The 16,128-nt window shown below is 37.5% G+C and overlaps 1 protein-coding gene across 6 annotated transcripts in view; it reads left to right on the top strand.

The window, feature by feature from the left end:
- Ankrd44 (ankyrin repeat domain 44) overlaps positions 1-16,128 on the top strand; it is a 329,913-nt gene that overhangs the window by 161,348 nt on the left and 152,437 nt on the right. For all 6 annotated transcript variants that reach the window (XR_007349421.1, XM_048808229.1, XM_048808231.1 and 3 more), the window contains 4 exons: positions 6,982-7,182; positions 7,532-7,619; positions 10,082-10,224; positions 11,796-12,008. Coding sequence is in view for 5 of the 6 variants with exons in the window: in XM_048808229.1 (XP_048664186.1) it covers positions 6,982-7,182; positions 7,532-7,619; positions 10,082-10,224; positions 11,796-12,008 (645 nt within the window). In the remaining variant the exon portion in view is untranslated. The remainder of the gene's footprint in view (positions 1-6,981; positions 7,183-7,531; positions 7,620-10,081; positions 10,225-11,795; positions 12,009-16,128) is intronic.

The following is a 16,128-nucleotide window of genomic DNA, read 5'->3' as shown; positions in this document are numbered from 1 at the left end:
TTATATATTTGTGCATATATAAAATATAATAATATAATTTTCCAGTAGCTCCCCTTTTCTTTCCTTCCTGCATTCCCTGACCCTTTTCCTCTACTGTACTATTCTCCCTTTGATTTTCATGAGATACCACCCCACCTTTCTCTTCCTTTTTCCTCTCTATCTTCCACATGTGAGAGAAAACATATTACCCTTGACTTTCTGAGTCTGGCTTATTTTGCTCAATATAATGTTCTTGAGTTCCATCCATTTCCCTGCAAATGATATAACTTCATTTTTCTTTATGGTAAAAGAAAACCCCATTGTGTATCTCTGCCACACTTTTAAATCCATTTATCCACTCACAGACATCTGGGCTGGTTCCATAGTTTGACTGTTGTGAATTGTGCTTCTGTGAACATGGGTATGCATGTATCATTGCAGTTTGATGACATTCATGCTTTTGGATAAATACTGGGAAGTGGTACAGCTGATCATATGGTGGGTCCATGCCTAGTCTTTTGATGAACCTCCATATGATTTCTATAATTTAACCACCATGTCTTACTGCTTCCCTCACATCATATAAGCATTCTCTGAATACTGTTCCAACCAATAAAATGCATCTGTTTTTGGCTTTTGTGCAGTCAAAAATTTCAAATATAATAAAGATCTTTTCCAGAGTTGCAGCATTATAAACATTTTAGTATAGCTTAATGTTTTAAAACTTATATTTCATTCTTTCCTTTAAAAACATTGTCATTACTGTGAACAAAATGCTAATAGACTGGAGAATTGGAAATATTATATGGAAGATTAGAATGTGATTGCTTTCTTTAAATCATTTTATGGTTTTAAAAAGATATTTACATCTAGAATATATCAGACTTGGATGAGAAGAAAATAAGCATTTTATAATATATTAATTAGAATGTAGAAGTGTACTCAGATTTAGTGCGCATTTAATCCATCAGGGGTGCTTGTTGAAAGACCCTGTTCTGGGAGTTCCTCTGTGATGGTCCTGATGGAGGCTATGATTGGGCCCTAAATCTGTACCTTAAAGAATCTGATGCCTCTGTTCTACATACCACACTTTGAGACCTGAAACTGAAGACTGGGAATACTTTAGTGTCTGCCTTTCAATGTTGAGAGTCAATTCTTCATGAATAGTGCCCTTAGAATTCTCCCACGTCTGCAAGTCTCCAGTAACTGCCTTTGTACTATAGTTCTTAGAATAATTGTACTCTAATAATAATAATAGATGTATTATAATGTAGAGTGATGATGGATACTTCTAGAAGAGCAAGCCTATTAATTGAACAAATTAGGTACTAATTTATATAATTCCTACAGAATATGAAATTGCTATAATCAATAGGGATAAAAGCCCCCCAATGATTACAGTATATAGTAGAGGCCTTTAAGACTTGAGTGCAGTCTTGGAGATGTCAGTCCACACCACAGTAAATGTCCTGTTAATACTTGCAGATTAGTACGTACAGAGTTTTCTGATGACTACAGCAATGTATTTATTCCATCCAATTTTTTAAAAAATATATACTATGTGCAAGGCACCTGTCAAGCTTTGTGGAGAATACAGAAAGTTGTCTGTATTTAGATCAGCCTCTGATCTAAGCAACTTATAATTTATAAAATTTGACATTGTGTATGCCTGCAAGAACTATGTATAATCATAGCCATGACTTTTCCATGAGTAATATGGCCAACATAAATGTAATGCACATTTGAGAGTAAAAAAACAATATGGAGGGTAAGAGTTTTTAAAATGTGTATCTATTTTTTCTCCATGTGCCACAATGCATGTGTCTACTTTTTATTTTGAGATTGGAACCTGTAGAAAATGGAAATCAAGTGACTGCTAATGCCATCTCCAGTTTCGCCCCACATGACATTCATGAGTGTTCCTCCCTCTAAGATTCCTGCAGTTTGCTAGTATAAGGCAGCTTGCTGTGGGTGTCAAACAACACCTGTAGTCCTAACACTCAACATTAGCAGTGCTAACACCTCCTTTCAGGACAAGTGCCATGTGCTCATTGGCATTCGCTTGTTAAAAAAGAAACAAAGTCTTTAAAGGAACACTATTTGCAGTGTGGCCTACACACTGGTGCCCATAAGCTTTTGTCTTACGTGTTATGTTAAGAGTAAACATTCAGAAACTTATAGAGCATTGTAATAATTTAAACTTTTAGAGCAATGTAATAATTTAATAACCAGATAGTCAAGTTAATAATTTTTGTGTCTGTATTTTTTCATGTTATTATTCTACTCATTGCTTTCTATGTATTTTATAAAAATATTGACTCTTGATGCATTTGAAATAATAGGAATTTAAAAAAACAAACTAGTGCTGTACCAGATATCACTGGAAAAGCCATGTTAGGTTTTTTTTTCTTTTGCATTTTCTTTGTAATTTCTGTTAGAGAAAATTCCTGGATATTAATTTTTGGCCCATGTGTGATACCATAGAAGAGAGACTCCTTTGATTTAAAAGAGTTTTAATTTCCTAAATAGCCATAACACTATTCCCTTGTAAAACCAAGTTAAAGAACTTCCAAGATTCTATTTTTTGAAAGAGGAATGCACTTCTTAAAGCAGAAGTTGTCTTTTTTAATCACAACTTTGGTGTCGCAGAACTATTATATTAAAATCCTATTAAATGTATTAAGCCACTTTGGTAAACTAAAATTTCAGATCTTAAAAGTGTAAATAACTATGGAAAACAAACGTCTGAATGTATTTATGCCAGGATGCTTGGCCAAGACTGTCCATTGAGTAAGTTCTGGCCTAGCAGAACATGCTTGAGAGCCAAGTCAGCCAGGCTGACAGGTCGTCACCCTGCCTGTAAAATGAAGATAGTACATGTACATGTATAAAATATACAGGTCGTCACCCTGCCTGTAAAATGAAGCTGCCTCTGAATGAAGGGGTCAGCCCAGATGGCCACACACCTTTTCCATTTCTAATATTTTATGTGTCTGTGAATCTAGTTCTATAATCATTTAAAAGACTATATTTTCACTTAAAAAATAAATTTGGGGAAATTACGTAAAAGTCTCCTTTCACATGCTAAGTATTTTTTCAATGGAGTTCTTATTAGGTAGATGAAAACTATGCAACTCATTACATAAACAGATATAGAAATAAAAATGGAGAATATCAAAGTTGAAACAGTTTACAAAAGTAGAGAAATAAAAGTTTTGGCTCTTCTAGGTATCCTTGAGCTGTGCGAAGGGCTTGGTGTGAAAGGCAAACGTGGTGAAATGCCTACTCACACGGGAATTGCCTGAAGTTCCCACAATACAGATTAGAGATCCTGCCCCTTCTCTTTTTCCATTCTTCCCCCTCTGATAATGAACTTGAACCCTTTACTGATTGTTGCCGTGCAGCCCAGATGTCAGTCAGGATCGTGGTGCCTCCTAAATAGATATGATTGTCTAGGAGCTCGTCACCCTATCTTGTGCAAACTCTAACATTCTCCCAGTGGTTTAAAAGAATTTTCAGAGATTTCAGCTGCTGACTCTCTGGTTCCACAAGCCCGCTCCTCCTGCATTAGCTTGGTTTATGTGTCAGCCGTCCCCTCTTCCCTCTCAGGCCACTGATGTGCACCTCAGGTGTGCTGGGCCCACATCCTCCCTCCTTGCTTTCTGTCCTCACTTCTTCCTTCTTGCAGCACTCCAGATGCTGTCACTCATGCAGAGCCACACAGCTCTGTGCACCCTCTTCTCAAATTCCCCATTGACCCTTCACTGCACAAGAAGGGCCTTGCTCAACACAGCGCCCACTGGCTCTTTCAACAGTACCTGCCTTCCTTAGGAGGTAATTTGGCTTCAAACAATATTTTCCTGATATATAATAAAATTTAATTTCAACCAGTTATTTTCAATTTGCAGTAATTCAAACAAGAGGCTAGACCAAGGGTTCTGCAAACTTTTTCTGTCAAGGGCCAGAATCAAGCGAGGATTTGGGGCTTTGATGGTGACATGCAGATTAGAGATCCTGCTCCTTCTCTTTTTCTATTCTTCTCCCTCTGATGATGAACTTGAACCTTTTCCTTTACTGATTGTTGACGTGTAGCCCAGAGGTCAGTCAGGATCGTGGTGCAAATAATCGTATGTGAGCAAATAAACAAGTCTGTGTCCCAATAAAACTGTTTGCAAAACAGACCAAATTTATCTGAGTAAAATATTTAAACAATATTTTTGCAGGTATTGACTACTTAAGAATAAAGACTTTTCCCCCACAAACTTTAAAAGCATGTACTTCTATGGAAACTATAACCAGTATGCTAATATATGCTATCTTTGCTTAGCATGTTGCTTTGTGTGAATTGCAAATTATTCATAAGCTTTCATTTAAAAGTAGGGCTTTTCTCAGACAATGTCACACTCACTCTAAATTACTTTAAAAGTAATCACATTTTGTTACCCTTAAAATGCAAATTTCTCATGAATACTTTGGTTTTATCTCCAAATAGTATAAATTTTTTAAATGATCCTGTATGTTTTGTTAGTCTATCCCAAATTTACATAATATTCAACACAAAGAATGAGTCTATATAAGTACAATAAAATAACAATGCAGGCAAAGATATTCAAGTGGCAGCGTCTATTGTTATTTTGCTGGGAATATGTGAAAAGGATACTATACCACTTTTGGAGTATTGCTTTGAGATGGTTATCTCCAAACTCTTGGGTTGTATGTCTGCAAAACTTTTGGTATGCATCCTCAAAACACATATCTCATTTATTTATAAATTATATGTGTGAACTAGCTAATATGTCAAGGCACCATATCCTTGAGGTGGGACTTTTCATTTATCATACATAGTCCTACATAACTATTTAGATAATAGTCTCCTAATAATTTTTCTCTGTTTTGGCCAAATTCTTGTCAGATCTGATTAAATTTGTCATTGTTTTTACCTTGTAATTGTCAGTGAAAGAAAACTTTCCATAGGAGTAAGAAGCTTGAGTTCTGTGCCTTCTACATTGTTAAAGCTTGCATATTACTAATATTATCTTTAATTCTTGGGTTCTTTGCATGGATCTGTCCATTTTAGGGTTCTCTTGTTATGAAGGTACATGTTAGAATCGATAAATTGATTTAACAGGCTATTGTATCAAAGTGAATTCATAGCTCCCACCCACACTGTGGAAGCCCTCTTCTTCTCCAGAGGGGTGTCCTACTACTGTAAGCGAGGTCAGTACCTCTGCTATACTGACCAAAGCTAAATATCAGCTAAAATGATTTCCTTTTTAAAGAAAATAAATATAGATAGAAGTTACGGCATTTTCTTCCCACATTGCAATCATGCATGCATCTAAATAAAACTATACTTTATGAGAATAAAATTGATAAATTTTTATTTTTTTCTTATTCTATTCTATTGATTTTCTTATTCTATTCTTATTCTATTAATCTTATATTGTGGCATATCTTGTGATTTATCTTTTATTTTTGTTCACTCAATTTAGTTTGTAGGCTAGAATCCAGCTAATGTTTCTTTCTACCTTTTATAGCTATAGCAGAATTTCACATGTAGCATTTGAACATTAATAATGTATATATACATGTTTCACTCTAAAATGGGCTCAAGAATATTTAGTAGTACTTTACCAATCTTTCTGAGGATGAGTGGCATATATCTTCTTAAAAATTTTTGGTAATCTTAAATCATTTGTGTGGGCCCCATCAGTTTATTGGTTTTATTTGTATCATTTAAATAGAGTATACACCAGTTTTCACACTGTTCATTTAAACTGTATTGTCTAATTTTGCACAGTTATTTATTTATTTGCTCTCATTCTGCTGTCCAGGTTAGCCATTTGTCTCAATATGTTACTACTGATTTATGAAACATCCCTTTTAATTTCCTCATTTTATGTTCCTGATAAGAGTGTTAATTTTGCTGAGTTCAAATCATTTAAAAAGTGGGGCACTTTTCTATGGCTGTATGATAAAGACTGGAAAGTCAATCCTCTGGGGAATGAGGTGGCCAAGGGTGAGTTCTTGGTCCATGATGGGTAGCAAGAGTGTAGTATGGATGAATTTCACTGGTTTATTGATGCCACATTGACAAGGTGTCCATGAAGGAGCCCATTACCTGGTCCCAGGGAAGACTCTAGAGTTAGAAGCAACCAATAGCCATTTCCTTCTCAAAATGAGATATATCATTCACTTGACTGAAGAGAAGGAGAGATTTACAGAAATGCTGGGGCCCATTAATATCTTGGGGGTGGAACCAGGCATCTGTGTTTTTAAGAGCTCCAGGTGACTCCATCATATAGCCAAGGTTAAGAGTTATAGATCAGGAGGCTAGTGAGCTGATTGGGCCCACAGAAGAAAAATAAAAAACGAGAGGCTCAGTAAAGTTTAAAGACTTCAGTGTTGGGAAAAGAAGTTACTCATTAAAACATGGACAAGTTTGGAAAAAGATGGAACCATTTCAGAGCTTTTCAAGCTGAATTGGTAACAGACATATGACTTCACTTCACTGTTTATTGATCATACAAGACTGAGGGTTAAGATGTTGGCAGAAAGAACCAAAGATTTACAAACTGATGCAAGAATGTTTGAAGCCTTTTAACTTTGGGAGTTTTGAAGCTTGTTGACAAACACCTCTAACTTTAGCTGATCTTTTGGGGACCTTTGTCCTGTGGATATTTTACCCAGCTATGCTCACCTGTATAGAAATACTCTTTTTTGGCCCAAAAATACCTTTTAAAGAAATACTTTTTAAATAAACCTTGGAAACTTTATTTGATTTTAGAGATGTGTTAGGACTCTTGGCCTGACAAAGAAAGGTAAAGCAAGTCTATCTTGGTATGTGTCTCTCTTTGGTCTTTATCATATACTACTTTGCTTGTCTGGAGCCAGCCTGGGAAAACAGGGAGTCTTCCCTGTCCCTACATCTGGTGAAGCATTTATGGAAAGTGTTGACTGAGCATTTGTCAGTGACCCTTGCAAACTCTGCTTTTGTTGTAGGAAGCAGTGCAAGTACTGATTAAGCACTCTGCTGATGTCAATGCAAGGGACAAGAACTGGCAGACTCCCCTGCATGTGGCAGCAGCCAATAAAGCTGTCAAGTGTGCAGAAGTGATCATTCCCCTGCTGAGCAGTGTCAATGTCTCTGACCGAGGGGGGCGCACAGCTTTGCACCATGCGGCTCTGAATGGACATGTGGAGGTGGGTGTTCTCATCCTTGGGAACTGGGATGCTCCATACAGACCCTGAACTTGTTGCTAAGATTTTTAGATAATGTAAGAATAATATTTGTATATCAAACTTAGGCAGTTATATCCATTCTTAAATTTAGAGACCATATGAATTGAAAAAGTCTTTGGTCTTTTAATTTGACACATGCCACGGGGTCTTCTGTGACATCATCTTCCTGGTTTGTTGAACTCCAGATCTCTGACTTGCATTTAGGGTTGATGTTAATCAACATTAGATCAAGCTTAGATCACCTGCAGGCAGCAAGGAACCCTCACCATTACAGAGTATGTGCTTGATTTCATAATTGGTTGTCTTTCAGATGGTCAACTTACTCTTGGCCAAAGGGGCAAACATCAATGCATTTGACAAGAAGGACCGGCGTGCCCTGCACTGGGCAGCATATATGGGTAAGAATCCCACGCATAGAAAGCAAAATGTCCATAACCTAACTAAATAAGCTACAGGTCTCTTGTTGATCACGTAAGTTTTCTCTCAGGCAAGTCTGACTTCAAGTTTGGGCTCCAATTAAATGATTTGGCTCATCTTACTGGCACACACAGAGTGCTCTAGTTGGGTACTTGCTTTGTCAGTGATTTATTTACCTTGTAAAGAGGAGGAGTTTGGATCATGGTCTGGACCTTTCTGAATGTGCTTCATTCCGGATTGGAAGTCTGCACGCATTGTGCTTATTTTAACTTGGTATGACAGCAAAATAAGGTGCTTAAGAAAGAGGACTGGCTAGCAAAGCAAAGACATTGTCTTTTTATTTATAAATGTTTTGGGAGGAAGGAAGAGAGGAAAAGCCTGGGTTGTAGTGGGTGGAAGTGCTGTGGACTGAGCTGGGAGTACAATCCTCATTTCTGCCTGCTCCACGCTGCTGGAGAACGTGAAGGAAGAGGTTACATCTCTATGCTTGTCCTTTTTTTGCTTTTGTTCCATAAACCCTCTGACATATGATATACCTCACAGAGTTGATTCTCGATGTGGACTTATAGGAAATGAAGAACTAAGATCCTTCCATTGAGAGAACATCTTAAGGTTAGAAAAGAAGATAGGATTCTATCAGCACCAAGTTGTAAACAACCTGAATGCCTATCCATGGGAGATAGTTTTGGTAAATTCTGGAAGTTCTCAGTGGGACACTGTGTTAACTATGGTATTGATTCCCATGCGTGTTTATTAACATAGAGATTCTGCAAGGAAAACAGATCATAAGTAGTATGAATAATAGCATCGTCATTTAAAAAATAATCTATGCTATAAAAACAAATCTGGAAAATGTTATATACTGAAATATTAACTGATTATCCCTAGGAATTAGTGATTGTGGGTGATTTTGCTTTCCCTTTAACACCTTTTTGCCTTACTGAATCCTTTTAAACAAGTATACAAGCCTTTTATCATCATTTAAAAAATTAACATTAATTGTAAGGGGAAAAATAGTAGGTTGGAGCAGGGATGAAATAAATTATATGGTTATCGATGGCTCTGAATGACTCCTAGGGCTTCAAAAACCCAAAAACCTTAAAACTTTGGGAATATTAGCATTTTCTTAAAATGGCACAGACTTTTGAGTTAGCTGAAGCAGACTAGATGTTAACTTGGCTCCTCTTGTATTGGAGGCAGGGAACACTTGCCAGGGGACAGGTGTTTAGGCAGGATAGACTGTAAGCTAGAGCTAGAAAGGGCTCAGAGAATCTGGGGTTTCAAGCTCATTCTTTGATGATATAGAGTTTAAACTTTTGGATAAAACACCTTAAAGAATTACAGTCATGGGGCTGGGGTCGTAGCTCAGTGGTAGAGCACTTGCCTAGCATGTGTGAGGCCCTGGGTTTGATCCCCAGCACCACACAAAGCTAAATAAACAAAGGTATTGAGTCAATCTACAACTAAAAATATTGATGTGTCATCAGAATACAGATAGAAAGACAAAAAAACAAACAAACAACAAACCCCATAGATGACATCTTTAGGGGATAATGAGACAAAACCAAGACAAATAGCTTGAGATAGAACCACTAGTAATGGAATATACCTTTCTATGTGTATAAATCCTGGGAGAAGAAAAAGTTAAATTTTAATAAAACAAACCAATACCAAACAGTCTGTCTGTCTGTCTGTATCTCTGTCTCTATAGCTTAACCCTTCAGCTATCAGCCATGGTTCGCAATGACCCTGAAACTTCAAAGCTTCAAACAAGCTTCAGTCATGAAATCAAAGCAAATCATACTATACACAGTGAATTAGGGGACAGAGTAAAATATTCTTGAAAGAAATACACATTGGAGTTGAAATTAGAAGAGTTTTCTATTTAGCCATTCATGAGAGTACTTTGATGTCAAGCCATATGAAATTGCAATTTTTATGGGTGAAAAACCAACTAAACAACAGCAGACTCCTATGATTTAGCAATAATGTGGGGATGTTCAGATTAATTAATTTTTTTCTTTTATCAGGTTTTTCCACACCAGATTGTTACTGTTAAACTTTTCAGGGAGAAATGGCAATTGTTTAAAAAAAAATCATTGCTTTCATTTTAGCACAAGTTTTAAAAGACTGTAGAATTCATATGGAACTATTAGCTGGGGCTGGTCCTTCTTTGTTGACATGATGACAGGCATTACTGCTACCACATCTTCTGAAGTCTTGCATATGAATCATCTTTTCTTCCCATTTACATAATGTCTGCCACATAGAAGTTGCTCAGTAAATATTTGTTGAATATTTGCCATATGGCAGCTTTTCATAAATAGCTCAGCAAAATACTGGTGGCAAAAAAGCTAATGGTGAAATGAAATGATCCTTTGGTTGAAATGAGTCATCAAATGTCCTGTGAAGGTTAATGATGCTCTCTGCTGCTTTTGTCAAGGCCACCTGGATGTTGTGGCATTGCTCATTAACCACGGTGCTGAAGTGACCTGTAAGGATAAGAAGGGCTACACCCCACTGCATGCTGCGGCCTCCAACGGACAGATCAATGTTGTCAAACATCTCCTGAATCTGGGGGTAGAGGTGAGCAACAATTCATGCATCCCTGCATGGTCTGTGGGAGGGTGGTTCTGTTCTCTGCCATTAAATCCTGTTTGCATTTTAATTCAAGGAGGAAGAATTTATTTTCTAGCATCTTTTCTTTCTGAGTCTACACTGGTAACTCATAAAGAACAATGAGGGGGCATAGACTAAGCAGAAGAAAACCAGATGCAGTCTAACTTTCTATAGCAACCTAGGTAGGGAAATATATAAACATTTATATTCTGTGTAACATATTAACCAGTCATTTGTATAAGACACTGATGAGGGTTCCTCATCTCATGTGTGAGACAATGCAGGGAAGTTTAGAGGTGAAATGATTGGGTTATGAGAGTCTTAACCTAATCAGTGTGTTAATCCCCTGGTAGGGATTAACTGGATGGTAACAGTAGGCAGGAAAGGTGTGGCTGGAGGAAGTGGGTCATGCGGGACATGTCTTTTAGGTATATATTTTGCCCCTGGAAAGCAGAGCTCTCTCTGCTTCCTGATGTCATGTTCCCAGATGCTTGTCTCCACCACACACTTCTGCCATGGTGTTCTGCCTCACCTCAAGCCCTGAGGAATGGAGTCCTTCATCTATGAACTGAGACCTCTGAAACTGTGAGCCCCAAAGATAAACTTTTCCTCTTTAATTGTTCTTGTCGGGTCTTTTGGTTACATCAGCAAAAAAGCTGACTAAAACATCATCCTACCTTCAGAATCTAGAATTTGAAATTGTGCCTTACAGCAGAAAATCATGAATGGATGGTAGGAACAAACATCAGACATGTCTCAGACATAAAGCTAGGCAAGTTGGCCTGTGCCATGTGCCTTCAACATGCAGAATCAAAGCAAGGGTGAGGCTTTGGTGCATCCTTCCCAGGGAGGAAAGGAAAACCAAGTTGCTAAACTGAGACTAAAATGATGATACTCAGTACCTGGAGCAGGTCTTAGAAAGCAATAGGGAGCCATGAACTAGACACGCCTCAGGGAAGAGCCATTATTCTGCTATTAGAATACAGCCTGGTGATGTGTCAGACTCCAGAGCAAAGCCAGAGTGGGCTCTGAGCTGACCTGTGTGTATGTGTTCCAGAGCCACCTCTCCTGCCCGCTCTTGCCCTTCCTCTTTATGCTCACTTTGCCCTGGCCTTGAGTTTGGGGCTCTCTTCTGGCTCCTAGATTCACGTCTTATGGCATTTTGAAAGCAGCTCTGCTTTTCATCCTGTGTCCTTTTCCTAGATAGAAAATGCTTTTCCACAGGATGGCACCTCTTCCTTCACGTTCTCCAGCAGCGTGGAGCAGGCAGAAATGAGGATTGTACTCCCAGCTCAGTCNGGCACCTTTTTACGTTTCAGCATTACATCATGCCCCCCCTTCCCCCCCCCCCCCCCCGATCTTTACCTCAGGGTGACAAGCATTCCCAGGATAACCTGCTGTGGTGAGAGTAAGCTCTGAGTAATTATGTTGATGGATGGATATTTCCTTTCTCTAGTCACAGCCATTAGGCTTTTTGTGGAAAATGGAGCAAATTGGCTCCAGTGATTTTAATTGCCCTGTGTTGGACTCTTTTGCAGATTGATGAAATCAATGTCTATGGAAATACAGCACTTCACATCGCCTGCTACAATGGACAGGACGCTGTAGTTAACGAGCTGATTGACTATGGTGCTAATGTGAACCAACCAAATAACAACGGCTTCACCCCTTTGCATTTTGCTGCTGCCTCCACTCATGGTGCTTTGTGCCTGGAATTGTTAGTAAACAATGGGGCAGATGTTAACATTCAGGTACAACACTTAGTCTTTCTCTGTGTTAAATACCTTTGCATCGAGCTCTATTTGAGCAAAACTAACTGCTATAAATTATACCATGTATAAATGGATGGCAGCCTTGAGCATCTTGAGGCACATGGCATTTTCCTGGACTGAAATGCTTCAGAAATAGCTATTTTGCTTCTACAGGTGTGGTGGGACCAGATGGAAGGCACTGAGGCTCTAATCATGTGTCCTTGGTGGCTTAGTTAATGCCCTAGGGAAAATACTGGGTCACAAGGATGTTGACTCAGCCCAGATTCTAATGCAGAGATTAGGGCACAGCTGCTGAGAATTCAAAGGAAGGACTAATGATTATAGGCCTGTTTCCAGAATGTCCCTCAAATACTTTCCTAGAGCAAGCTACAAATACTGGCAGTGGCTTCAGTGATGTAGCAATGACTTGGTCCTAATGGTCATTTCTTTATTTAGCAAATTTATTAAGGGTTACCTAGTGCCCTTTGTTTGGAAATGAAGGAATACTCCAAGAGGATATATGGTTTCTGCCAGTAAGGAATTTGCAATATAGAGTACCCTGAGAGAGTAATAAAGCATTATGGAGTAGAAGAGATGGCCTGCTTCTCATCTGAGGATAAAAATGGAGGTTGATTTTGAGCTGAGAAGATTATCAGTTGAGAGGAGGAGCACAGGGATAATTTGAGAGAGGTATTAATATAGAGAACAGCAAGAGCACAGGAGATAGGAATTGTGAGTAGGAAAAGCTCAGGGTACAACTTAGGAAACTAGTTAGCTCGCTGTGATGGCCAACCAAAGCAAGCCTGTGCATGCACCATCTATCATCTAGTTACACTCAAATGCCCTTGCATTGCAGCAGAACATCCTTCCTGCACCAGGAGACCATCCTCAATTTCAGCTTCCCTTCTCCTGAGCAAACAGGAATCCTAAAGCAAAGTCCTAGTACATTCCATTTCTGATTTTGAAAAATTATAATTTCTAAGGTTTAATTTAAAAAATATCATACTGATCTATTTTAATGATCTTGTCTGTTTATCATTAAAGTCTTTTTACATTTTTTCTCATAATTTCTAGTATTGCATACATATGGGGCAAATATTCAGAAGAGAAATTTGGCATAATTGAATATAGAGTTTAAGTTGGATAAAAGAGAGGAACCAGAAATAAATAACCAGAAATGTAACACAACCAAGGAAGATGGCTCATCTACCAGCTGAGGAATTTGGGCTTCCATATGCTATGGGACCATGAATCATGTGATCAGACGGGAGCATTAGAAACAGTAATCTGACCATAGAACACCAAGGGTAGAAAATGTAAAGGAAAAAAATATATACATATATATTACTCCATAATGATTTGAAGTTTTTATATGGCAAAACAAAACAACAACAACAACAAAACTAACAAAATCAAGAGGAACAACCAGGGAAAATTTTCTGCAATTAACATGCTAGGCACAAGTTAATATGCTTAATTTATAAAGAGCACATACAAACCAACAAGAAAATGTCTGATAATCTACTAGAAAATTTAGGCAAAGGCAGTTAACAAGAGAGAGAAAATAATATCCATTAAACTGATGAAAAATATTTAGTAATTAGAAAAATGAAGACAACAGAAATAAATATTTGCCTGTAAGATTGGAAAATATCAAAAAGAATAATGAGACTCAATGTTATCACAGAAAAAATTTAATGCAATCAGTAACTATGATCCCATTTTTTAGTTTTAAAAAATTATTTGTCTGTATATATGCATAGAAAGATAGAAAAAGAAAATATTTAGATTATATACCAATATGCTAGCATCAGTTATCACTACAGAGTGATTAAAAATTATGTAGAAAAAAATTTATAAAAATTTTGTCACTGTAGGGTGATGAAATTATGATTCGGAATTTTAGTTTCTTTTTTGTATACTGTTTTTTATCTTCTGGTTGTGATGCAATGGACACATATTATTTTTATTTATTTATTTATTTATTTTTATTTTTATATCCAAAATAAAAAGTTAACTATTCTTATTTTGGAAAAAAAGAAAATCTATGTGTAGTGAATCTAATGAACCTAGTGAGAGTTAATAGAGCAAAGTAGATAAGCTCTCAGTTCTGAAGATAGACTGCCTAGATTTCAATCCCAGCCTTGATTTTGAATAACTATTTAATCATAAGCAACCTCTCTGCATGTCTTGGTTTTTTTTATCTGAAAAATTCAGGAAACAATAGTATCTTCTTCATGGAGCTGTTGTGAGAATTAATTGGAGTTATCACACCTAAATCACATAGGCTAATGGCTGTCACACATTAAGCATTTAATAAATGAATACCATTGTTAATATTCATTAAAACGGAATTCAGGAGAAAGCTGGTATTGGAGGAAAACCTGTTGAGTTTCGTTTTTGAAGAGATGATTTTGAGCCTTTGGTACAGCCAGTCTGAGGACCTAGTAATGGAAAATATGATCCTCCAGCATGGGAAAGCAGTAGAGAATATAAGAAAAATTTAGGTTGTCTTGTTCACATAAAGGTGATAGTTGAAACTGGGAGGAAAGAATGAGAGCATATGATAGCATGAGTTAGAGAGGGAAGGGAGGACTTCAGGAGCCCATTACTTAGGATCAGGAGGAGAGGGAAGAGCCAAAGAAAGGGATGAAAAAAGAAGAATAAGAAAATACTTTGTGTACAATCAGTGACTTGAAAAATTGTGCTCTATATGTGTAATATGAAATGAATTGCATTCTGCCATTATGTATAACAAATTAGAATAAATAAATAATTTAATTTTAAAAAAAGAAGAAGAAGAATAAGAGAAGGAAGAAAGAAATGAAGGGAGCATAGGATCTTCCTAAAGGTGCAAGGTGGGCAGGAAAGGGAAAACGGAACAGATGAAGAGAACCTCAGAGTTACACCTCCTGTTAGTGGATCCCACCCAAGTTCCCAAGAAGAGATAGACAAAGGTCCTTGGGTGCTGAAGAGACAGAGGAGCTGCAGCGCAAGGTGCAGAGAGAGTCTTTGGGTGGGATCACAGAACATGGTTGCAAGGAGCAAAAAGCACTCAGGTTGACCATCAATGTCCAGGGCTGTTGACATCTTCTTGCCATCCTGGTGTATGAGGGTTTTCCTGTGGATCCTTTAAAGGAAGGAAATTGTTAAAATTAAATAAAGTAATATCTTTACCACCCTCCACTTAATGAACTCATGGCTCACCATTTCCTCTGAAAAACATGGCCCCATATTCTCCATGTGCCCAGTGTTTAAAGCTAGAAGGCTACTTTCTGGCATACTGGCCTACACCTTTCAGCTAAGGGACTGGTGGTCCATTCAGATTGGATAAGGGACTTCAACTGTATATGTACAGTGATTTTGGTAGTCTTCTCTTCTTTCCCACAAATGGACCTGAAAAGTATATTTTCTTAATTTTAATATTCAAGTTTTTTGCTATGGACTATTGATCTTAAACAGAATATAAGAAATGGGATTTTAAAATATGAGACTTGAGTTTATTATCTAATCAGCATAAGAGATGTTTTGAATAAAATCTAGCCTTCCTCAATCTCCTTTCATCTATTCTGTCTACATGCTCTGATTTCCTAATGCCCTTTGAATCCTCCTTAGTGATTCCAGATGCACTCTGGATGCACGGATCATCTAACATTTCCGTAGAGCCATCCTGTCTGACTCTGGAGGTAGCTTTCTAATTAAAGTTGTTATCTTTCTGTACCACATTGCTCCTTGGGTTTTGAAAATGTTTGTAGATGCAAGACAATTTGTATTTGTTTAGATTTCCCAAAGTTTGAGGGAAATAGCATATTGAAATGCAGCCAATACCCACCCACATGTTCACTTTGTTTTCCTCTATTCTTACAAAACACTAAAAGTGATGTCTTCATGAGCAGTTACAAGATTGATGGGAAGAGGAGGAGGGACACGTGATCTGCACACATTTTACAGTCCTTCATTTTACATAGATTGACCATGGCCCTACCTTTGACTTTGCAATATTAGTTTAAATAATAAAGACATGACATTTCATAAAATCATCTACTAAAGGTTCACTTGTAATTTGCAAATAGGAAGAGCACGTCATTTTTCTTATTCGTTACAGACCACATTGTAATTT

Source organism: Marmota marmota, unplaced genomic scaffold, assembly GCF_001458135.2.
Source record: "Marmota marmota marmota unplaced genomic scaffold, marMar, whole genome shotgun sequence".
Taxonomy (NCBI): Eukaryota; Metazoa; Chordata; class Mammalia; order Rodentia; family Sciuridae; genus Marmota; species Marmota marmota.
Note: the sequence above shows the minus strand (reverse complement) of the source record. Positions and strands in the feature narration are given on the sequence as shown.